Source organism: Salvelinus namaycush, chromosome 24 (assembly GCF_016432855.1).
Source record: "Salvelinus namaycush isolate Seneca chromosome 24, SaNama_1.0, whole genome shotgun sequence".
Taxonomy (NCBI): domain Eukaryota; kingdom Metazoa; phylum Chordata; class Actinopteri; order Salmoniformes; family Salmonidae; genus Salvelinus; species Salvelinus namaycush.
The window spans coordinates 1,408,457-1,432,956 of record NC_052330.1 but is presented as its reverse complement, the minus strand read 5'-3'; the positions used below and the strand labels follow the sequence as shown (position 1 = coordinate 1,432,956).

The 24,500-nt window shown below is 43.1% G+C and overlaps 1 protein-coding gene across 1 annotated transcript; it reads left to right on the top strand.

Moving 5' to 3' along the window:
* The first annotated feature begins 141 nt into the window (after positions 1–141).
* On the top strand, positions 142–24,219 carry LOC120019587 (tau-tubulin kinase 2-like). Its single transcript, XM_038962896.1, has 15 exons — positions 142–263; positions 1,221–1,358; positions 1,689–1,836; positions 2,084–2,157; positions 2,483–2,623; positions 3,121–3,225; positions 3,541–3,606; positions 3,688–3,780; positions 3,856–3,981; positions 7,818–7,975; positions 11,460–11,676; positions 18,564–18,763; positions 19,326–19,764; positions 20,333–21,048; positions 21,446–24,219. The coding sequence occupies exons 2-15, from the start codon at positions 1,287–1,289 to the stop codon at positions 21,807–21,809; spliced, it is 2,919 nt and encodes a 972-aa protein (XP_038818824.1). The 5' UTR covers positions 142–263; positions 1,221–1,286; the 3' UTR covers positions 21,810–24,219.
* The last annotated feature ends 281 nt before the right edge of the window (positions 24,220–24,500 follow it).

Sequence of the window (24,500 nt, the reverse complement as noted above, 5' to 3'; positions counted from 1 at the left end):
TAGCTCGGCAGCGGAGATAGAGCATCCTCTTATCGAAGAGAGAACTCTGCAAAGATGCAGAGGGATGCAGATTGATCAATCAATTGATAGAAGGAGCGCTTGCCCGTGACGTAACCGCTTCTGTTGTGTGAATGAGCGGAGGAGAAGCCTTCTTCCCATGAAACGTTTTAAGAGTTGAAAGCACAGCAGTGGATATGGAGAAATGTCACTTAACTGTCTGGATTGAAAAGAGTATATTCTTGGAAATGGTGCAATCAAATAAGGTAGGTTAGATGAAAGCCGCATGTAAATCTGCCTTACTAGCCAAAATTAGCTAGCTAGGCTTGTTACATAGCATGCTAGCTATTTTGCTTGCTAAATAAACGACATATTACAGAGACAAGAAATCGTTTGCTTGTACCAGTTAGCTAGCTAGCGTTACCCATATTTAGTGTTATCCCAGCTACTAAATACCAAATAGATAGATAACGTTAGATAGATAGCTGTCTAAAAAGATAGCTAGCATTGGTTTGTTGTTAGCTAACTGGTCCAGTGCGTGATGGATGCAAAGGGTGATGCTTTGTTGTCAAGCAAGGTAACGTTACGCTATCTAATTTTTAGCAAAGCGATCCTTCCTCTCTCTCTTCTGTAAGACCTTAACGTTACAAGACCTAGCTAACGTTAGCCAGCTAGCCTACCAGCTTGCCAGATATTTTATCAAATGAAATGCCTGTATTAACAGTTTTCAGAATGACAGCTGATGATGTTGGAATAGGATGGCTATGTTGGGTTGGTACATTGCTATGTCTGTTGGCTACGTAAACAACACACAGGGTAAGTTGCGAACAAGCAGCTCTTATGGCAATCACTGTGTTCATGCATTATCCTTAGCTATATTAGCTATTACAACAGTACGAAAAAGGACTTGGCTAAATGGGCTTTAAAAGTAGCCTGCAATAGAGGTTGTAGATTCTGCTGATGGGGCTTTCAATATGTCCAGTGATGCGATTATCTAAAGAAACATTATTTGCAGTGAGTAAAAACAAATGGATGTAAATGTTCCAATACGTCCTTTACATTAGTATATAGGTGAAGAAAGTAAAATGACAGTGATAACACACACATTTTGACATCTCTCTGGGGACACATGAAGACGGAGGTCATCAAGGACTCTACTTCGGCATGATTTGTCAGTTGTCTAAATTGAAATGTTTCTCTCCTTTCGCCATTTCTTTCGGCAGTAAAAAGCCAGCGACACTGATGCCAGGTGCAGGCCGTCGTTGGGAGCACTCCGAGCAGCACTTGGGATGAGTGGTGCAGTAGAGCAGGCGGCAGACATCCTGTCAGTCACAGACTTGGTCCGGGAGAGATGGAGAGTGGTGAGTTACTATAAATACTACCAGCTACAGAAAGGGCACAGCTAGCTTCGGTCAAATCTGTCTTGTTGCTGCCCCCATTCTCCTAGCGAGAAGGCAGCAGCGAGAATGTCAAAGCAGCTTTCTGTAATGTGTTATGTAATGTGTCTAACCGGTATAAGATGTGGTGTGTGTGTATACCTTCTGTAGGTACAGTATGGCACTTTACATACAGAACACTCACACCTTCCCTCTCGTTCTCTCTCTCCACCTCTCTCCACCTCCATCCCCCACCCACCCGCTCTCTCTTCTTTCTTTACTACCTGCATTCCACCTTCTCCATTCTATTTTCAGCTGAAGAAAATTGGTGGGGGTGGCTTCGGGGAGATCTACGAGGTGCTGGATCAGCTGAGCCAGGTCAACGTGGCCCTGAAGGTGGAGTCTGCTCAGCAGCCCAAACAGGTGCTGAAGATGGAGGTGGCCGTGCTGAAGAAGCTCCAGGGTGAGAGACAGGGGTACTGTTGGAATACAGTACGACCTCAGATATACGTTTAGAATGGAGGTCGTTCGGAAATGCACTGAAAAGTGAAATGTCACTTTGAAATTCACACAACCGTATCAAACCTTTGTGGAAAATATTGATTGGATATTTACGTGTTTCTAATAATTTGGCCAGATACTGTAAATATCTGATGTGTTTTAGAAGAGAGACCTTCTAAGTAAGCAACATTTATGTTTCTCTGTTTCAGGTAAAGATCATGTGTGTCGCTTTGTAGGCTGTGGCCGCAATGACCGCTTCAACTATGTGGTGATGGAACTTCAGGTAAGGTTTCTGGCTGCGTGTGCGTGCTCATGCGCACCTGTGTGCGACCATTGAAATATTTGAATCACTTTAATTGTAATGTGATTTGTGGATTCAAATAAAGTGTGTGTGTGTGTGTGTGTGTGTGTGTGTGTGTGTGTGTGTGTGTGTGTGTGTGTGTGTGTGTGTGTGTGTGTGTGTGTGTGTGTGTGTGTGTGTGTGTGTGTGTGTGTGTGTGTGTGTGTGTGTGTGTGTGAGAGAGAGAGAAAGAATGAGCAAGTATCTCAGCCTTGGGTGACCATCACCCCATCCCACAAACATTGCTTTACTGTCTGTGTCCTAATAGGGGAGGAATCTGGCAGACCTGCGGAGAACTATGTCTCGCGGCACCTTCACCGTCTCCACCACTCTGAGGCTGGGCCGACAGATGCTGGAGGCCATCGAGAGCATCCACTCTGTGGGCTTCCTGCACCGCGACATCAAACCGGTAAGGGGTCATGGGGTCCGAAGATGAGGGAATAATAAGGGGTCATGAATCAGGGGTAAGGGAACAAGATAAGAGCATAAATAATGTACTGGTTACACTCAAGCCTTAAAGGGATAGTTTGACATTTTGGCAATTAAGTGTCAGATTAACTAATGTATACACTTTTTATGTCTCTGCGTCCAGTGTATGAATGCAGGTATAGCGCTTTAATTGGTTTTAAAATGCATTGTCAACTTGTCATAAGCATGTATGACAATATTATAATGTCTCATAGTGATCCTGACGACGTCCCAGCCATTTTGTTATTATCAGTAAAAAAAAACGATGCATGGTGAGAAATGCCTTATTATAAGACCGCTTCAAGTTTCAAAGCATTGTACCAGGCATTGCTGGAAAGAGTAACAGGATTTACTTAGATTATTGCCTTCTTCATCAGATCAATGGCAAGGACAAGACTAATTATCAGTGACTGATTTACTGTGTTTGTACTACCCCAGTCAAACTTTGCCATGGGGCGCCTGGCCAGCACGTGTCGATGCTGCTACATGCTCGACTTTGGTCTGGCCCGACAGTTCACCAACTCTTGTCAGGAAGTGCGTCCTGTAAGTATTCCTGCCCGTGCATGTGTGTATGCGCATGTGGCTCAGTTGGTAAAGCATGATGCTTGCAATGCCAGGGTTATGGGTTCGATTCCCATGGGGGACCAGTACGAAAAAAGTATGAACGTGTATGCACTCACTACTTTTAGTCACTCTGGTTAAGAGTGTCCGTTAAATTACTAAAATGTCAATGTGATGGCTACATTTCAATGTCCACTTAAAATGAAGCAATGCATTGGGCACGTATTCTAAGTAGTATGCTAGTGTGAGTATTGAAGATTCAATTTAATTTCTTATCCATCTCTCTCTCTCTGTCAGCCTCGTCCCGTGGCAGGGTTCAGAGGAACGGTGCGCTATGCCTCAGTCAACGCACACAAGAATAAGGTGAGGTCAACCTTATACTAGGCTATATGAGTACATGTTCTCACCTTGCTCACCCATGTTGTGTGTGTCTGTGGTATTCAGGAGATGGGTCGCCATGATGACCTCTGGTCTCTCTTCTACATGCTGGTGGAGTTCACGGTGGGCCAGCTACCCTGGAGGAAGGTCAAAGACAAAGTAAGTGTATGTGCATGTGTGTGCACTGTACATGTATGAGCATGTGTGTTCATGCTCTTTTCCCTCTGCTCACAGGAACAGGTGGGGAACCTAAAAGAGACCTACGACAATCGCCTCATGCTCAAACACCTCCCCTCAGAGTTCAGCGTCTTCCTGGATCATATCCTGACCCTGGACTACTTCACTAAGCCTGACTATCAGGTAACATTGGTCTATATGTTTCCGTATGTATGCATTAACTCAAATATCCAGAAAATATTGGAGTTGGAATTTTAGTTTACTTCCTGTAGGGCTGTCCCCATTTAGTCGACTGTTTAGTTGACTGGTCGATAGGTTGTTGGTCGACCCAGATTTCTTTAGTCAAGCAGTAGAAAAAAAAGAAATATCATGGTGTGTAAGACACATGTCTGATTCGCGCCTGTCTGAGTGGACTGATCCATTGTGGAGGCCGCGGGGATGGCACAGTCCATCAGTCTTAATACATGTGCTACTTAAATTGTACATGGTTATATTACATAAGAACAATGGTGCAACACTAATAAAAAATAATATTATTTTATAACAAATGCGCTTTCTCCCTCTTTGGGTACCAGTCGCTGTCCACTGTTCTGAAAACTGCTGTTGAATTGGCGCCTTTTCGTAGACCATGTTACTATGCGCATAATAGCAAAGTTAACCAGCATTTTGGTGTTGAGAACAATGCTGCAGCAGCAGAATGAGGAGAGAGGAAACGCAAACTTAATTAGGTCTATAATCAATAGCCTAACTGCTTTATACTTTTTAAAAAAAATGGTATTTATTTAACTAGGCAAGTCCGTTGAGAACAAAATCTTATTTACAATGACGGCCTACCCCGGCCAAACCCTAACCCGGACGACGCTGGGCCAATTGTGCGCCAGCCTATGGGACTCCCAATCACGGCCAGTACAGCCTGGAATTGAACCAGTGTCTGTAGTGATGCCTCTAGCACTGAGATGCAGTGCCTTAGACCGCTGCGCCACTCGGGAGCCCATCAATATATCTACAGAAATAAGACAGATCCTGCTTCTGTTGCCTCTGAGTGTTTGTTTAATAGCCCACTGATTCATTGAGCACCAAGCCTCATGCAATGACATGTTAAGTAAACAATTTCACAAATTCGGCTGTTTTTAATCTTTGCTTTGCTGTAGTAAAGATTTAGACTTTTTTTCTCTCGTTAGAGCAGCCTCTCTGGAATGATTTAAAATGTATTTATTGTTTACACTGTTCCAAATTGTCTGAAAAATTATATTTATAATAGCAATAACGTTCCTTTTTCTTGATATCCTTCTTATTGTTATTGTCCTTATCCTTCTCATTATCATTAGTAGGCTTAGTATAGCAGTCTTGTATAACCACCATTGTGTTGCAGGCGTAAAAGTGCATCCTTTTTAGTGTTAATACCGTATTTGGCCTATATTTCAATACTTATACAGGCTACTGAATCAATCATTAATTTGTTAATGTCATCACACAGCGTATGAGTCATTCATGATTTGAAATGCAATCAAGCATTTTAGTTTTAAAATAAAAAAAAGCGAGCCTTGAATAAATAGTTTAAACAATAAATAACCGTTCCATTTTGGAAATTGCATTCATGAGTGAATGCGACTGTTTTTAGTCTTTGCTGTAATAAAGGCTTAACAAAATGTTTTTTTACAACAGACTTTCTGGTATGCTTACACTTTATTTAGTGTTGTTTACATTGTTCCAAACAGTCAGAAAAATGATATTGTAATCTATACAGCACCTGTTTGGTGCACACAACCTTTTCTGTAGCTTAGAGGCTGGAGATAAAATGTATGACAATGTAATGAGACAGACACTTTTTACATCATGCAGGTTTCTCAGATCAAAAAACATAAATGGCGCTCAATCAAATACATTTAAATAAAGAAGAGCTGTCACAAATCAACATATCCTAAAAACAGGACAGGTCAAAATAAAATGGACAATATGGAATGGACAATCACAACTGTTGTCCAGGAGTTTCACCCCATTGTCATGATCAGTGGTTTGAAGTTTGTATCCAGACACAAAAAGAAAGTACTTCTGTATTTCCCGCTGTGTAAACACATTGCAAATAGGCTTCTGATAAAGTTGGGTAGTTGATATTCAGAGCTTAAAAATCCAAATTGACTAGTCACAGGAATCAGTACTAATAAAGCCAATGCAGCGGCCTGTTTTACAAATGGTGGGGCTACCACATGGATGGGCATTCATAAAATTCCATTGCGGGCGACATAGTAGGCATGAGCCAATGTCTTTTTTTGGTCCTGTCCGGATGTTGTTTTTTGGTGTGTTAAAAAGGGTAGGCTTACCACATACTGTAGATGGGCATTCATAAAATTACATTTCAGGCAACACTGTAGGCGACACCTCAATAAGCATGGACCGACGTCATTTGGATGTCCTTTTTTGGTGCAGTTCCGGACCGTCCTTGATTTCCACGTAGGCCTTGATGTCCATGTACATTGGTTTTTTGTCTGGTCCGTACCAAATCTGAACCAATCATGGACAATTTGGTTCAGACTTTGTCCAGTTTGCACCAGTCCAAACATAGACGTTTATAAATTACTCATTTTCAACTTTCATTCAGGACCAAAAAATTGCCTGATTTCAACATCTGCCCAAAAGATTTGCAACATCCGTAAAAAAAAAAAAATTCAACATCTGTAAAATATGTATTTTCAACATCAGGAAAGTAAGTATTTTCAACTTTCATTAAGAACCGAAAATTGACCTGATTTCAACGTCATGAAAATACATATTTCTCAACGTCCTGAAAAGATGCCTTTTCAGCATCCTGGAAAATATATATTTTAAACATATGGAAAATACCATTTCATATTTAATTCAGAACCTATATTGAACTTGAACGTCTGGAAAATACATGTTTTAGACTTCTTTTCAACGTCATTTTGCTTACTGGGACTATTCTAGTTTTGCGGGGGATGGCATTTTTTGGTCTCACCTATGGCGGCAGAAAGGCAATGACCGGCCCTGGCAAGTGCACTGTTTAGCTCACATCCGAAGGCTGCGGGGCATTTGGGACGTAACCTACTGCGGATCGCTAAAATATCCTAAAGATTATCATCACTCTTACTCAATTATAGTATGGCGACGCGATAGCAAAGATGGTTTGGTATGGTTTAGAAACTTAGGAACCAAGCTTGAGTTATCCGTGTGGCCCTATCACCTGGACATGATGAAATACTGTATCTTCACGCCTAGAATTCAAACCTCCAGGCTTCCGTCATAAACTGTCAATTTATTGGATTTTTAGAAATGAATCTCGCCTGAATTGTCCTCTGGAATAACAGACATTCTGGAGTAATAATTACATAACCAACGTTCTGTAGTAATACTAGTCCCATACAAATAGGTATTTGGTCATGTGCATGCGATGCATATGTGTCATGTAAAGAGAGCAAGGGTCGAGGGAATGGGGAATGTTTTTCCTAAAGAAATGAAGGATTTCGGTAACAGAAATGGCAATAATTGTGTTGCACCTTCATCAACAAACACTTTGATGTTCTGTGGTGGTCGCTGCAGCAGGGAGTAGAGAGACGACGGGTGCCAGTTAGAGTCACTCGCTGTCTTTTTTTTTAACACAGTGCAGCAAGTCTGAGCTGGCCCGGCACAATCGAATCAATTGCTGGTCGGGCTCCCTCTAGTTATTTGTGTGTCTTAATTATTTAATCAAACCGTGTGCTTAAAGCATCAGACAAGCTCAGTGAATATAGTTGATTTGATTTAAACACATAGGATGTGTAAATATATGGAAAGATACATGTTTAAAAATGTCAACCAATCCATTGGTCAAAAGATCAGATAACTCTTGGCCAACCCCCCCAAAAAATTTGTCGGGGACAGCCCTAACTCCCTGGTTTGACTGAATTTGAATGGAATTTACACCCACTCCTATGTGTGTATTTGTCTGCCAACAACAAGCCAACAATAGATCTTCCCATTGTTTCATAATGCTAAATGTCAATGGTTTGGTTGTTCTGTTCCAGCTACTAATTTCAGTGTTTGAAAATGCCATGAAGAGCCACAACGTGTTGGAGAACGACCCGTATGACTGGGAGAGGTGCGACTCAGAGGATATGCTGACCATCACCGGTTCAGCCACTACCGCTCAGCAACTGACCCGCCTCACACCAGCTTACATTGGGTAAGAACTGCAATGATGGCATATTGTTTTAAAATAGTAGCAAAGAGGTAGAACTGTGTGGTATCAGAAGTAGGGTTGCAGTTTTTTTCAGGAATCCAAGTAGGAGAATTCCTGAATTTCCTACTTATTCTAGGAATCTTCCAAACTGGATATCTGGAAAACCTGGGAATTTTGGGAAAATACCCAAAATGTTGCAGGCAGCCCAATTCTGATATTTGTTCCACTAATATTTATCAATATTGCTTCGAAACTTTTCTAAAATACTCCTTACGAACAGAATTTAGAATGTTTGTTTGCATAGAAAAAGTGTGTTTTATCAAACAATCCTAACGAGTGTCATATGTACACCGGCAGATGATGACCATTGATAAATACCAATTGTTCTCGGACTTAGTGCATATACAGTGCCCTCCACTAATATTGGCACACTTGGTAAATGTTTATCCTCTTGGTCTTTCATTCAAAATATTCACAAAAATCTAACCTTTAAAAAAAGTAAAATAATTGAAAGAAAAAATGCATTCTTATCATAAAACCAATATTTTTCTCAAATATATGTGTGCCACAATTATTGGCACCCCTTCATTCAATACTTTGTGCGACCTCCCTTTGCAAAGATAAGAGCTCTGAATCTTCTCCTATAATGAGTGATGAGGTTGGAAAACACATGGCAAGGGATCTGAGACATTCCTCCATACAGAATCTGTCCAGATCCTTCATATTCAGGAGGTCCACACTTGTGGATTCTCCTCTTTAGCTTAACCCACAAGTTTTCTATGGGGTTTAGGGCAGGGGACTAGGATGGCCATGGCAAAAACTTAATTCTGTGATCAGTGAACCATTCTTATGTTGATTTTGAGGTGTGCTTTGGAGGTTTTGATTTAATATCTGCTGGTACTTAATGTTCCATGATACCATGTATCCTGACAAGTTGTCCAGGGCCTTTGGAAGACAAACTGCCCCGCAACATCAAAGATCAACCACCACACGCACGGCTATCTTTCTGTCTTCGCCAAACCCACCTCTGATGTTTGTTTCCAAAAAGCTCTATTTTGGTCTCATCTGTCTATAGAACCTGGTCCCATTGAAAGTTCCAGTAACGTTTGGCAAACTAGGCGCTTGAGTTTGTTGTTTGATAACAGCAAAGGCTTTTTTATGTGGCAACCCGCCCAAACAACTTGGTTATGGTTATGTAGGTGGCGTCTGATCGTAGTTCTGGAGACTTTCTGACCCCAAGACCCAAGAAACGTCTGCAATTCTCCAGGTATTATCCTTGGAGATTTTTTACCCACTCAAACCATCCTCCTCACTGTGAGTGGGGTCTTATAAACACACGTCCTCTACCAGGCCGATTTTTAACATCTCCAGTTGCTTTAAACTTCTTAATTATTGCCCTGATCGTGGAAATGGCTATTTTCAACCGTTGATCTTTTTTCTTATAGCCATTTCCTGATTTTTGCAGCTCAACAACCTTTTGTCGCATGTCATTACTGTATTCTCGGGTCTTTCCCATAGTGATGGATGACTATGGGAACTTGGCCTGTGAGTCACCTCATATTTATACCCCAGTGAAACAGGAAGTCATGGCTTACCACTTAAGTGTTCCTAATCACTCAGGTGAACTTAAAAACGTAAAATATGGGAATATACTTCAGTTAGATTTTACTCATAAGAATTTCTAGGGGTTGCCAATAATTGTGGCACACATGTTTTGGAGAAAAATATTTCATTTATTTAACATTAAAATTTGACTTCAATTAAAGGTTAGAGTTTTGGGAATATTTTGAATGAAAGACAAATAGGATAAACAGCAAAGACATTTAATTTCACAACCCGTTTTGCTCATATTTACCAAGGGTGCCAATATTAGCGGTGGGTACTGTTTGGTCAATCATCCCTTTAAAGTCTGTGGGGAATATACAACGCCTTACCATGAAATACAATGGCGAAACCCCAAAAATTATAACAATAACTATTTTCAGAGACTGAATATAGGTGCTAGTGTTAGAGATTGAGTTAAAACAAAATGTTTTATTTGGTTTGCTCCGTTGTGGCTTGAACAGTAAAAATAAAAACATAGCTACAAAGAGAGGACCGTTAGGACAATTCATGTTGCTTTAGCAATGGCAAATATACTTGAAATGAGTAGGCAATACTTGCCAATAAGCCATCCATCCTCAATAGCTTCCACCTGCAGGCATATAGGCCAACATTGCTGTTTTGCAGAATGAACGAGTCATGCTTGACACCTTTTCACCACATTCAGCAGTGTATTTTGCGCATCATATAACCCATCACCTGCACATTAAGAGTGGAAGCCTTTTCTGTTCACATAGTTGAACTTGTTTTGGGAGGATGCTTTTATGGCCATGTTGGTGCCGTCTATTGCTACGTTCGTATTTGGAAAACCCGTTGGCATTATGGCAAAGAAACCCCTCTTGACTTCAACCTGTTGTGCCATGGTGTATGGGAATTGTAAGTGTTCCTGTTCCTTTTGCTGATGACGTGTCTCTAATTTAAAGAGAAATGTAAAAAAAAATCGACTTCATTAATCCACCACAACATATGTGAAAATTGCGCGTTTCTAGGTTTTGTAGTAAAAAAAGACAGGAAGATGAGTTTCTTTTTTACTACAAAACCTAGAAATGCCCAATTTTCACATACAGTGCCTTCGGAAAGCTTCAGACCCCTTGACTTTTTCCAGATTTTGTTATGTTACAGCCTTATTCCATTCTAATTGATTCAGTCGTTTTTCCCCTCATCAATCCACACACAATAACCCATAATGACTAAGCAAAAACAGGTTTAGATATTTTTGCAAATATATAACAAATTTAAATCTGAAATATTACATTTACATAAGTATTCAGACCCTTTACTCAGTACTTTGTTGAAGCACCTTTAGCAGCCATTACAGCCTCGAGTTGTCTTGGGTATGACGCTACAAGCTTGGCACACCTGTATTTGGGGAGTTTCTGCCTTTCTGATCCTCCCAAGCTCTGCTCTGCATGATGGATAAAGGATGCCCCAGATCTTTTCACATCAGCTCTTTTTCAGAGCTGATCTGACAGGTCAGATGGAGAAATGTTATGTTAATACATCACTTTGTTTGGCTTCGTGTCGGTTGGTGTGAGGCAGAATGTTTGTGTGAATGGGTGTAATTGATGCCTAATTGGTCAGCATTTGCTGATTTGACTGTAATGCCTTCCTTCAAATCGACATGGTATAACTTTTGTCCCACTCACGCAATTCAATCCATGGGTTGATTCTGTCAAATCTGCCACGCTTTTTTGGGTGGAAAGGAAATCTGTGTATTCGGTCAGCGATCCCTTTGAAACCACCGGCCTAATTTGTCCTCTGGAAAGTAGCAGCTGAATGATTTTCTCTCTCCCCTCTGTCCCTTTCCCGACTCCCTCTCGCTCTTTTCTCTTTCTCCTTCTCCCTCTCGAACACCCTCCCTTCCTCCTTCTCTATATCCCGCCAGCATGGCCAATGCCTCGGTGCTCCCCGCCGAGCTGCAGAGGGAGAACACTGAGGACGTACTGCAGGGCGAGCGCCTCAGCGACGCCGACAACTGCCCCCCCATCCCGGCCCAGCACCAACGTGCTGCCCAGGGCGTTGACGTGTGGGAGGAGATGGACCGCAACCGCAACTGCAACCACGCCGCAGCCCAGCAACAACAACAACCGCTCATCAGGAAGGTCAGGATTGGAACACATGCATATTTGTGAAATAATCAAATATTATTGACCATGTAAATAAATACTGGGTTTTAGACAGGAACACACAATTATGGCATGCTATCAAATAAACACCCCCATTAGTTTCCCTTTACTGCTGCATTTCAGCCAACCTTGTCTACTTCAACAGGTACATGTTCTATACTGAAGACTGTATTTACAGTACTATTTTTTTTATTTATTATTTTTTTAAATTTTAATTTACCTTTATTTAACTAGGCAAGTCAGTTAAGAACAAATTCGTATTTACAATGACGGCCTACCAAAAGGCCTCCTGCGGGGACGGGGGCTGGGATAAAAAATAATATATATATAGGACAAAACACATATCACGACAAGAGAGACAACACTACATAAAGAGAGACCTAAGACAACAACATAGCAAGGCAGCAACACATGACAACACAGCATGGTAGCAACACAACATGACAACAACATGGTAGCAACACAACATGGTAGCAGCACAAAACATGGTACGAACATTATTGGGCACAGACAACAGCACAAGGCAAGAATTCTATACTGATTTTCTATAATGATTCTATACAGTGATGTTTTTGGTCCATCTGTAACTGCAGTAATGCATATTAACAATGTGTGCAACACCATTGAGACCCAAATAATATGATATGGATTTCATCTTTACTTAAACTTAAAGCTCAACTGATGGCAATAAACAACTTCTCTGATAGAAAACTGGCCAATGTGCTAAGGATATTAGTCCAACATTTATTATAGTGCCAGAATTGAGTAGAAAGTATAAATAGGACCATTTTGGTCCTAAATTCAGTCTTGTCCAAAACAGAGTTTTGTAAGTGAATTCGTCATGACTTGAGGGTTGGGTTTTGATTTCGACAATGCTCACTTGCCCACTAACACGGAATACACAGCTGCAGTGATTACGTTCTATCCAATCCTATCACAGTTCAATCGAGTACAAGCGTAACTGAATGAACAACAGACTGAATGCAATATGACATTTTATTCAATCGTTTGGGGAATGGGCTCTACTTCAAGGGAGGATCCTCAGAGCCAGATGAGGGGAAAGGAGTTCCAATGACGGGCCTTAAGGTTATTATAGCTGATGGTGGATGGTTGTCAAACTGTTGCTGACAAAAAGGAAGTGAGAACATGGGTAAGTTGACAAATGAATACATCCCAAGATTTACACCCATTGGTTGAGAGAGAGGAAGGTGATAATTGCAGGATTGAGCCCCTAAGTTAAACAACAAGCGTGAGGAATGTGCATGATTTAAAATAAAATACAATTATTTCACCTTTATTTAACCAGGTAGGCTAGTTGAGAACAAGTTCTCATTTACAACTGCGACCTGCCCAAGATAAAGCAAAGCAGTGCGACACAAACAACAACACAGAGTTACACATGGAATAAACAAGCGTACAGTCAATAACACAATAGTAAAAAAGAAAGTCTATATTCAGTGTGTGCAAATGACGTGAGGAGGTAAGGCAATACATAGGCCATAGTAGCGAAGTAATTACAATTCGGCAAATTATCACTGGAGTGATAGAAATAATGCAAGTAGAAATACTGGTGTGCAAAAGAGCAGAAAAGTAAATAAAAACAATATGGGAATGAGGTAGGTAGATTGGATGGGCTATGTACAGCTGCAGCGATTGGTTAGCTGCTCGGATAGCTGATGTTTAAAGTTAATGAGGGAAATATAAGTCTCCAGCTTCAGCGATTTTTGCAATTCGTTCCAGTCATTGGCAGCAGAGAACTGGAAGGAAAGGCGGCCAGAGGAGGTGTTGGCTTTGTGGATGACCAGTGAGATATACCTGCTGGAGCGAGTGCTACGGGTGGGTATTGTTATCGTGACCAGTGAGCTGAGATAAGGCGTAGCTTTACCTAGCAAAGACTTATAGATGACCTGGAGCCAGTGGGTCTGGCGACGAATATGTAGCGAGGGCCAGCCGATTAGAACATACAGGTCGCAGTGGTGGGTGGTATATGGGGCTTTGGTGACAAAACAGATGGCACTGTGATAGACTGCATCCAGTTTGCTGAGTAGAGTGTTAGAGGCTATTTTGTAAATGACATCGCCGAAGTCGAGCATCGGTAGGATAGTCAGTTTTACTAGGGTATGTTTGGCGGCGTGAGTGAAGGAGGCTTTGTTGAGGAATAGAAAGCCGATTCTAGATTTAATTTTGGATGGGAGATGTTAAATATGAGTCTGGAAGGAGAGTTTACAGTCTAGCCAGACACCTAGGTATTTGTAGTTGTCCACATCTTCTAAGTCAGAACTGTCCAGAGTAGTGATGCTAGTCGGGTGGGCGGGTGAGGGCAGCGAACGGTTGAAAAGCATGCATTTAGTTTTACTAGCATTTAAGAGCAGTTGGAGGCCATGGAAGGAATGTTGTATGGCATTGAAGCTTGTTTGGAGGTTTGTTAACAGTTTCCAAAGAAGGGCCAGATGTATACAGAATGGGGTCGTCTGCGTGGAGGTGGATCAGGGAATCACCTGCAGCAAGTGCAACATCGTTGATATATACAGAGAAAAGAGTCGGCCCAAGAATTGAACCCTGTGGCAACCCCATAGAGACTGCCAGAGGTCCGGATAACAGGCCCTCCGATTTGACACACTGAACTCTGTCTGAGAAGTACAGTTGAAGTCGGAAGTTTACATACACCTTAGCCAAATACATTTAAACTCAGTTTTTCACAAATCCTGACATTTAATCCTAGTAAAAGTTCCCCGTCTTAGGTCAGTTAGGATCACCACTTCATTTTAAGAATGTGAAATGTCAGAATAGTAGCAGAGAGAATGATTTATTTCAGCTTTTATTTCTTTCATTACATTCCCAGTGGGTCAGAAGTTTACATACACTCAATTAGTATTTGGTAGCATTGCCTTTAAATTGCTTAACTTGGGTCAAATGTTTCAGGTAGCCTTCCACAAGCTTCCCACAATAAGTTGGGTGAATTTTGGCCATTCCTCCTGACAGAGCTGGTGTAACTGCGTCAGGTTTGTAGGCCTCCTTGCTCACACATGCATTTTCAGTTCTGCCCACACATTTTTTATAGGGTTGAGGTCATGGCTTTGTGATGGCCACTCCAATGCCTTGACTTTGTTGTCCTTAAGCCATTTTGCCACAACTTTGGAAGTGTGCTTGGGGTCACTGTCCATTTGGAAGACCCATTTGTGACCAAGCTTTAACTTCCTGACTGCTGTCTTGAGATGTTGCTTCAATATATCCACATCATTTTCCTGCCTCATGATGCAATCTATTTTGTGAAGCGCACCGGTCCTTCCTGCAGCAAAGCACCCCCCTAACAATATGCTGCCACCGCCGTGCTTCACGGTTGGCATGGTGTTCTTTGGCTTGCAAGCCTCCCCCTTTTTCCTCCAAACATAACGATGGTCATTATGGCCAAATGGTTCTCATTTTGTTTCATCAGACCAGAGGACATTTCTCCAAAAAGTACAATCTTTGTCCCCATGTGCAGTTGCAAACCGTAGTCTAGCTTTTTTAAGGCAGTCTTGGAGCAGTGGCTTCTTCCTTGCTGAGCGGCCTTTCAGGTTATGTCAATATAGGACTTATTTAACTGTGGATATAGATACTTTTGAACCTGTTTCCTCCAGCATCTTCACAAGGTCCTTTGCTGTTGTTCTGGGATTGATTTGCACTTTTTGCACCAAAGTACGTTCATCTCTAGGAAACATAACGCGTCTCCTTCCTGAGCGATATGATGACTGCGTGGTCCCATGGTGTTTATACTTGCGTACTATTGTTTGTACAGATGAACGTGGTATGTTTGGAAATTGCTCCCAAGGATGAACCAGACTTGTGGAGGTCTACAATTGTTTTTCTAAGGTCTTGGCTGATTGCTTTTGATTTTCCCATGATGTCAAGCAAAGAGGCACTGAGTTTGAAGGTAGGCCTTGGAATACATCCACAGGTACACCTCCAATTGACTCAAATGATGTCAATTAGCCTATCAGAAGCTTCTAAAGCCATGACATAATTTTCTGGAATTTTACAAGCTGTTTAAAGGCACAGTCAACTTGGTGTATGTAAACTTCTGACCCACTGGAATTGTGATACAGTGAATTATAAGTGAAATAATCTGTCTGTAAACAATTGTTGGAAAGATTACTTGTGTCATGCACAAAGTAGATGTCCTAACAGACTTGCCAAAACTATAGTTTTTTAATTAACAGGAAATTTGTGGAGTGGTTGAAAAACAAGTTTTAATGACTCCAACCTAAGTGTATGTAAACTTCCGACTTCAACTGTAGTTGGTGAACCAGGCGAGGCAGTCGTTTGAGTGAGAAACCAAGGCTGTTGAGTCTGCCTATAAGAATACAGTGACTGACAGAGTCGAAAGCCTTGGCCAGGTCGATGAAGACGGCTGCACAGTACAATCTTTTATCGATGGCGGTTATGATATCGTTTAGTACCTTGAGCATGACTGAGGTGCACCCTTGACCAGCTCGGAAACCGGATTGCACAGCGGAGAAGGTACGGTGGGATTCGAAATGGTCAGTGATCTTTTTACTAACTTGGCTTTCGAAGGCTTTAGATAGGCAGGGCAGGATGGATATAACAGTTTGGGTCTAGAGTGTCACCCCCTTTGAAGAGGGGGATGACCGTGGCAGCTTTCCAATCTTTAGGGATCTCGAACGATACGAAAGAGCGGTTGAACAGACTGGTAATAGGGGTTGCAACAATGGCGGTGGATCATTTTAGAAAGAGAGGGTCCAGATTGTCTAGCCCAGCTGATTTGTACGGGTCCAGGTTTTGCAGCTCTTTCAGAACATCTGCGATTGTGCCGTGCTTATAGACTGTAAGGTAAATATGTGAATGACCTGTACATGGTTAATATGAAAGAGGAGAAGAAAAGACTATGCTGATGATGATCATGAGCATTCAGACCTGCCTTCTTGATTGAACACACAGACCGTGAGACAGATATGCCCAGCTGGCAGCAGATCGGACTTTGTTTACATAAGACAACACGTCACCAAACACGTTAGCTAGATGTAAAATTGCTCTTGAATTAGGAGAGAGTGGGGTAAATTAAGCCAAAGGGGTAAGTTGAGCCACCCTTGTTTCTAGGAAACTATACACAAAATGTATAATTTGATCAAATATTTAGGAAGAGGTCATTTCATGGAGTCTGTGAAGGAAGAAAACACATGGAAAAAGTGAGGTCCAAAAAACCCTTTTTTCACAAAGTCTAATTTATTTATTTTGTTTGAGGTTTCATGATGCTTGTATCTAAACCAAAGTAGTTAATTGTTGGTTTTATTTATATATACTACTGTTCAAAAGTTTGGGGTCACTTAGAAATGTCTACTCCCTTCACAGAACAGCGCAAACTGGCTCTAACCAAAATAGAAAGAGGAGTGGGAGACCCTGGTGCACAACTGAGCAAGAGGACGAGTATATTAGAGTGTCTAGTTTGAGAAACAGATGCCTCACAAGTCTTCAACTGGCAGCTTCATTTAAATAGTACCCGCAAAACACCAGTCTCAACGTCAACGTTGAAGATGGGTCTCCCGGTCACGGCATGGGTTTCCCGGTCGTGTCAGGCTGCGACACAGCCCGGGATCAAACCTGTGTCTGTTGTGACGCCTTTAGACCACTGCGCCACTCGGGAGGCCAGAAAGTAGATAATTTAAAGATTTTTCTATACATAATTTGGGGTCTCTAAGCTTCAGTATTAGGTCCTAAACCTAGCATGGAAGTGCATTCTTGTCACTGTGTGGGCTAATATAGTTGATGTTTGCTTTGAGGTAAGGTGAGCCAATGTCAAGTTGAGCAAATTGAAGTGTTTTTCCCAGGCGTAATGCAAGGCATGTGTTTAGGTGTTAAGCCCGTGTTAAAAGATTAAAGATTAAAAGTAAAAAAAACTTCATTGTCTTGAATTGTGTTTGGGAAATAAAGTTAGTGTTAATTTTTTATTCAGTACAGAAATTTGTAGGTGGCTTAATTTACCTTGTTGAATGTGAAGAAAAGAAAAAGGTACTTACCCCACTTTCCCCTATCTTAGATTCATTCTGTTTATTTTGAGGAAGTGATACTGGCTTTGTTCCCATGGCAGGGGTTCTCAAACTTTTTGGGGCCCGGGGACCCCTTTTGGGATTGCAAATTCCTCAGGAACTAATACCTAATATCAATATAGACATTTTATTTGTCGCATGCGCCGAATAGAACGGGTGTAGACTTTACCGTGAAATGCTTGCTTACGAGCCCTTCCAAAATATTTTGCCGTTTTTAAAGCTTAAATTACAGTGTTTATTTTCTAAACGTTAAAAAAAATACAGGAATGTATTCAGTTGAATAATGGATAATTGGAGTGCTGTGGATACCAATATCCCTGTAAGCCTCCCAGGCCCATGTTGCCCAGGGTTAAGAAAATGTAGATGATTAATATTACATTGTATTGAATTACACCCTCTAAACATATTCCACGGAGAACAGAGAGAGAGATGGATCTGGCTGCGGACCGCTGCAGTACCACATCCATGGACACCACTTTGGGAACCCCTGTCCTATGGTGTCTCATGGGGGGAAAACATCAGTAACTGCCACATTGAACCACACCCAAGACTGCATTATTTTCCCCGTAATGAACAACAGAGATACAAATGCGGAGTCAGTGTGTTCAGTCACTCTTTTAAGACCCAGCAATATGACCTGACCATAGGCTGCAAAAGCAATCGAAGATCTTACTAAGAGAGAAGCAAGAGGCTGAAGGAGATTAGCCTCTTACCTTGTCCTCTCTTTGTGTGTGTCAGAAGTCACCTGGCTTTGGTAACAGTTACGCTGTACTTCCAACACCTTTTTTGTGACAACTACATTCCTTACGCCTTCTCCAGGTGGTGAATGAGGACGAGCACAGCCGGAACCAGGGTGGCAACCAGAGCCAGAGCTCCCCCAGAAGGGTGCGCTCAGAGACCATGTTCCTGGACCGGGCGGCCCCCCTGCTCCGGAGGATGAGACACAGCCAGAGCCTGGCATTCGAGAAGAGACTGGCTCCCGAACCCAAGCCCACCATCGAACGCTTCCTTGATGCCTAGTCAGTACCTTTTTACCATTCATTTATAGTAGTTTAATAGTTTATATTGTTCTACAGTGTTCAGTAGGACAGTGGTTCTCAAACCTCTCAGGGGGGGCAGACATTTCACAATTGTGTTTTAGTCTTGAGCTACAAGACCTGATTCAGTACTCAAGGGCTTGATGATTAGTTGAATCATTGTGCTAGCTCTGGAATAGATCAAATACTGCTGGGGGTCCCGGAGGAGAGGTTTGAGAACCACTGCACTAGGCACAAGGCAGAGGGATATGTATTAATTAAGTCCTTAATCTACCGTATGCAGGTTTTTGTTTCAACCAACCTTGAATTTGTTGGACTGTTCATTGGCTAGTCCAGGGGGTGTACTTGTACATCATGCTACAGAAACCGAGCTTGCACAAGCCAAGGCTCATGCAAGGCGACTTACTTAATCTCTCTTGTTGGAATGTTCATTAGCTAGTTATGCAGATTTTACAAATCTAATTTTTTTTAATAATTTCCATTAGTCAACTTTTAAATATTTATTAAGCAATTACTCGTGTCAAATTTTCTTTTATATTTCCAGTCTGGGAAATCAGCCTCCACAGGAGCGAGAGATCACCATCCCCGAAAGCGGCGGGGGGCGGGTTGAGCAGGTTGGCACCCCCTGTGACGAGGACCAGGCGACAGAGACTCCCGGCGGAGTGGGGACCCCCGACCAGGAGGAGGGGGCTGTGGCCCTGAACCTCAGTTCTGTTCCCCAGGAGGGAAACTCCCAGGATTGGTTGATGCTGGAGCAGGGGGGAGGCAGCCAAGCCTCGGGGGCAGCCAAGCCTCCAGGAGTCTATGCTCTGGATGGAAATAAACTAGAGGTGCATTCAGAGGCTGAGTTCCAGGACCACCAGCCTCCCTCAGCCCCAAGCAGCCCCGTCCTGTCCCACATGGCCCTGCCCTGTACCTGGTTACTGGGCGGCAGGAGGCTGCCTGGGATGCTAGGCCACATGGGCCGAGCCCAGATGGAGCAGGTGAGTGCGAGCAAGGCTTTGGCAGAATAAGAATTGCTCACACATATACATAAAGTTGTATTCTGGGCATTAAAATGTAACTTTTTCAAAATGTCTTGCTGAAGTATGGCCCCTGACGGTGCAGTTACATCCATTATGAAGGAAACGTTTCTTACTCCACTGCAGTACAGGTTAACTTTTGAAGAACTGTACATACGCCAGATATTCACTGACATGAACAGAGATCTGTACTTCTCGCTTTCATCCAAAGCGACTTATTTCAAGTGCGCTCATCTTAAGATAGCTAGGTTAGACAACGACATATCACAGTCGTAGTAGGTCAATCTTTCCTCGATACAGAAGTTATCAGCAAAGTCACTGCTAGTAGGAAAAGACAAGTGCAATTTTAGTTTTTTATTGGGAGGATAGAATAAGACTGAGATGTCTTATTTAATATACTGTTTTGAAGAAGTAGGGTTTCAGTCGTTTTCAGAAGATGGTCAGGGGTTCTGCTGTCCTAGTTCTACTTGTGCCTCCTCACCACCTCTCATGTCCATCTCCCAATAATCTCTGGTCTGCCTCTCCACAGTCTGCCAACCTTGTACCACAGTCCCCTGTGATGGAGAAGAGTGAAGCCATACCACTAGAGGCCCTGTCAACCAAACCCAATGACCCCCAAGAGGTCAAGGTCGACGAGCTGGAGATTGTCGAGTCAGCCCCCAGCCCTGTGCCAAGCCTCATCCCAGCCCACCTCGCAAACGATAAAGACCCAGAGAGCGACTCAGGCCTCCCCGACCGTTCCTCCGAACCCAACCAACACCCTCAGATGGAGAAAGCCGGAAGTGCCGCGGAGAGCACCGGCACCTTCTCCTCCTCCCCTCCCCCACCCACCTTGGTACTGCTGCGAAGAGAATCCCCCTCCTCGCCCAGATTGAGCCGCATCCCCATACGAGATCCAACCACCGTCCCGGATTCCCCCACCATAGACCGCCACCACCGCTGGAGCAGCCCCGTGCCTGGCTCGCCCTCCCACTCGCCCTCGCCATCGCTCTCCTGCGACAACCTGCTGCCCTGTGGCGTCCGGGAGAGGTTCCTTTCCTGCTCAGACCGTGGCGCACGCTCCGACTGGCTGGGGGAAGACCGTGACTCCCTCTCGCTCTCCTCCTCGGGCAGCAGGAGTAAAATCCCCCGGCCCGTCATTCCCCCTCTTCCGGGGCTCGAGCAGCAGCAGCTCTCCTCCTCCGGCAGGTTCCTGCCTCGTCCGCCTCCCGGGAAACCGCCCACCCGCCCAGCTGTAGACAACAGGTATGAAGAACATGGTATTATGGCACAGCACTGGGCCACGTTTAATAGCAAACTTTATGGAGTGTCGCAGATAGAAATGTCATGAATGAAACTGATGTACTTTCTTATTCGACAGCTATTCAATCTGAGGCATGTTTACTCTACATTATATATGTATCTGAACGTTCCACAACGTTGTGCCCTGCCAAACGCAAGACTAGTAGGCTGTGATAGTAAGGGTTGCGTCCCACATCACTGATGATAGACCATTTTTTCTGTGTGGATTGGTTTAGGAACATATCGGTGCATCCTACAAATCAGAATGTATAGGCCTGAGTGTCTGAATAATACATTATAGTTGCAGAATTGTTTGTTTTAGTTTTTAAAATCCAACCTCTTCTGTTCTCTGCCCCAGTAGGCGCCGGCGTTTCCGGGTGCGCGCCAGCAGCACCAGCGACGCCGACTTCCTTGCCAGTCTGACCCAACTGATAAAGGACCGCGGCGGTGCACTTTCCAGTCCGGCGCCACACCCCCGCAGCTCTTCCTCCTCTCTACAGCGCTCACTCAGCTCCTCCCCCTCACGTCACGAGCTCCGCGAGGGGGGAGGGGTATTCCTGGGGCGTAGCCGCTCTCCGTCCAGCTTCTCGGGGTCCCCTCCCCCTCCATGGTACCCCCAGGACAGGCTTAGTGGGCGGCAGGGGATCCCGTGGGGCGCAGGGCCCGGTGCCAGAGGGAGGGGCCCTAGCCACGAGGGCAAAGGCAGCGGCAAAGTGAGCCGATAAGTGGACAGAATGGGTATCAGTGTGTTGTTCAGAAGGGCACACCGTTGTAAAACATTTTGCAACGATAAACCCGAAATGAGCATTTCTAATTGGACACGTTCAGCCAGGGCCTTGTCAGTTCATTAGGCGGCCACCTATGGCGGCAGATTGACGAGGGTGGCATTTTCTGGGCTAAACTAAACAAGATGCACACCCAACAACACAACCTCAAATAATTCTGCCCCAAAACAATGACAATTTCTCTCAACCAGTGGCATATGGGCTTTTTAGGTGAGCACTGATGCTGCCCTGTGATAAGCAGTTCCCACTTTGTCAAGGGCAGGGGCACAAAAATGTTGCTTGTCCATTGTGCGCTCCACCAACGTTCCGTTAAGAAAATTATCTAACATAAATCATGTAGCAGATATAGCCAGCGTAAAAACATGAGCCGTTCACAATAATTACAGCAAAATGTCAAGAAAACTATGCTATTACACCACTTTATAATTACCGCATGTCAGAGGCATGACAAATTAGCGAATGGACTTGAAAACGGGTGGTATAGCCTACAGTCAAATGTGATGTGGTTTGACGAGAACATTGACATTTTGCCATGGCAGAGACGTGGCGACATGACAATAGCCAAATTTGTCATTTCACTTTTTGGTGTTTACGTTTAACAGATGTCTCTTTACATTCACCACTGTTTGGAGTCTGGTAATATGTTGCAAGTGGATGAACGTGCACTGGTAGCCTATGACGGAGCCCTTTGAAGTTTAACAATCAGATGAAAACATTTTGACTGGTTGTTTTTATGCCACAGTATAAGGTAATGCATTTTAAAAGTTAAATAACAGATCTTTACGACTAGGCCCACTGAGATCCTATTGAATTAATAGGGACTCTAATATCATTCTATGATTAGGCCCTTGGGAAAATGTTGTGCGCACGCGGTTGGTCCCATACCGGGAAGAAATTAATTATACTTTCACCACTGAATATAGCATATGGTAGAAAGAGTATGTGGCCTTTTCTGTAGCCTACAGGCCGGAGATAAAATGTATGACAATGTAATGAGACTGACACTTTTTACATCATACAGGTTTCTCCGATCAAATACCCTAATCTAAATTGCGTTGACATGTTAAACAACATATCCTAAAAACAGGACAGGTCATAGTAAAATGGACAATATGAAATGGATAATCAGGTTACTCACAACTGCTGTCCAGAAGTTTCACCCCGTGGGCAAAATGTTCAGTGGTTTAAAGTTTGTATCTGTACATTTTTGTCGAGCTGATCATGGCGAAAAATAAAATACTTCTGATTTCCCGCTGTGTAAACACATTGCAAATAGGCTCAGGATAACTCCTGATGAAGTTGTGAAGTTGATATTCAGAGCTGAAATAGCCAAATTGATTAGTCACAGGAATCAGGACTAATAAAGCCAATGCAACGCCTGTTTTACAAACGGTGGGTCTTCCACATGGATGGGCATTGATAAAATTCCTTTGCAGACCAACACAGTCGGCTTCACTCTAGCAAGCATGGGCCGACGTCTCCTGGATGTCTTTTTTTGGTCCTGTCCGGAGCTGCCGTCTTTTATTGGTGTTTTACAAACGGTAGGCCTACTACATAGATGGGCATTCATAAAATTGGAATTAGACGACACTGTAGGCTACACCTCAGTAAGCACGGATCGATGCCGTCGCCTTTTGGATGTCTTTTTTGGGGGGGTCCTGTCTGGACCGGCCTTGATTTCCACGTCCACGGATGTTGGTTTTTAGTCCGGGCCAGACCAAATCATAGACATCTATGTTTGGTTCAGATTTGCTCCGGTCTGGACCGTCTTTCATTTGTCTCGCCTAGGGTGACAGAACAGCCAGAGCCAGCCCTGCTTTCAGCAGGTACATCTCTGTTTCGTCCCCACTGCACACGGCCCAGGCGGCTATGGTTACTCAGACTGTAATAATGTATGTACAGAGAACGTACTGTATCTGATCCAATCTTCAACTTTGACAGCATGTGTAAATATGTATGATCTACTACTGTACTCCAGGGAATGTACTGTATGTAATGTAAAATGTATGATAGAATGTATCTATTTATTTGACGTGTCTCGAAAAATGTACTTGAAAAATGTAGCTTGATTCCAGCGTCGGAACGTCACGTTTCCGAAAAACATTGAGATGGTCTACTCTTTCTCCCTGACCCCAGTCCTGTGTTCTTAACACGTATGTATGTATGTATGTATGTATGTATGTATGTATGTATGCCATGAGACCAAAAAGATCTGTACTGTATCATATGAGGGATCTAAAGGAGGTCGCCTTGTATATACAGTTGAAGTCGGAAGTTTACATACACTTTGGTTGGAGTCATTAAAACTCGTTTTTCAACCACTCCACAAATTTCTTGTTAACAAACTATAGTTTTGGCGAGTCAGTTAGGACATCTACTTTGTGCATGACACAAGTCATTTTTCCAACAATTGTTTACAGACAGATTATTTCACTGTATCACAATTCCAGTGGGTCAGAAGTTTACATACACTAAGTTGACTGTGCCTTGACTGTGACAGCAAGGAAGAAGCCACTGCTCCAAAACCGCCATAAAAAGCCAGACTATGGTTTGCAACTGCACATGGGGACAAAGATCATACTTTCCTGACCTGGGTCTTTCAAATGGACAATGACCCCAAGCATACTTCCA

Excerpts from the sequence above, each read along its gene's own strand:
- LOC120019587 (XM_038962896.1), top strand. The coding sequence starts at position 1,287 with ATGAGTGGTGCAGTAGAGCAGGCGGCAGACATCCTGTCAGTCACAGAC. Across the intron at positions 2,158-2,482 it reads ATGTGGTGATGGAACTTCAG|GGGAGGAATCTGGCAGACCT; the intron begins GTAAGGTTTCTG and ends GTGTCCTAATAG. Across the intron at positions 3,982-7,817 it reads TCACTAAGCCTGACTATCAG|CTACTAATTTCAGTGTTTGA; the intron begins GTAACATTGGTC and ends GTTCTGTTCCAG.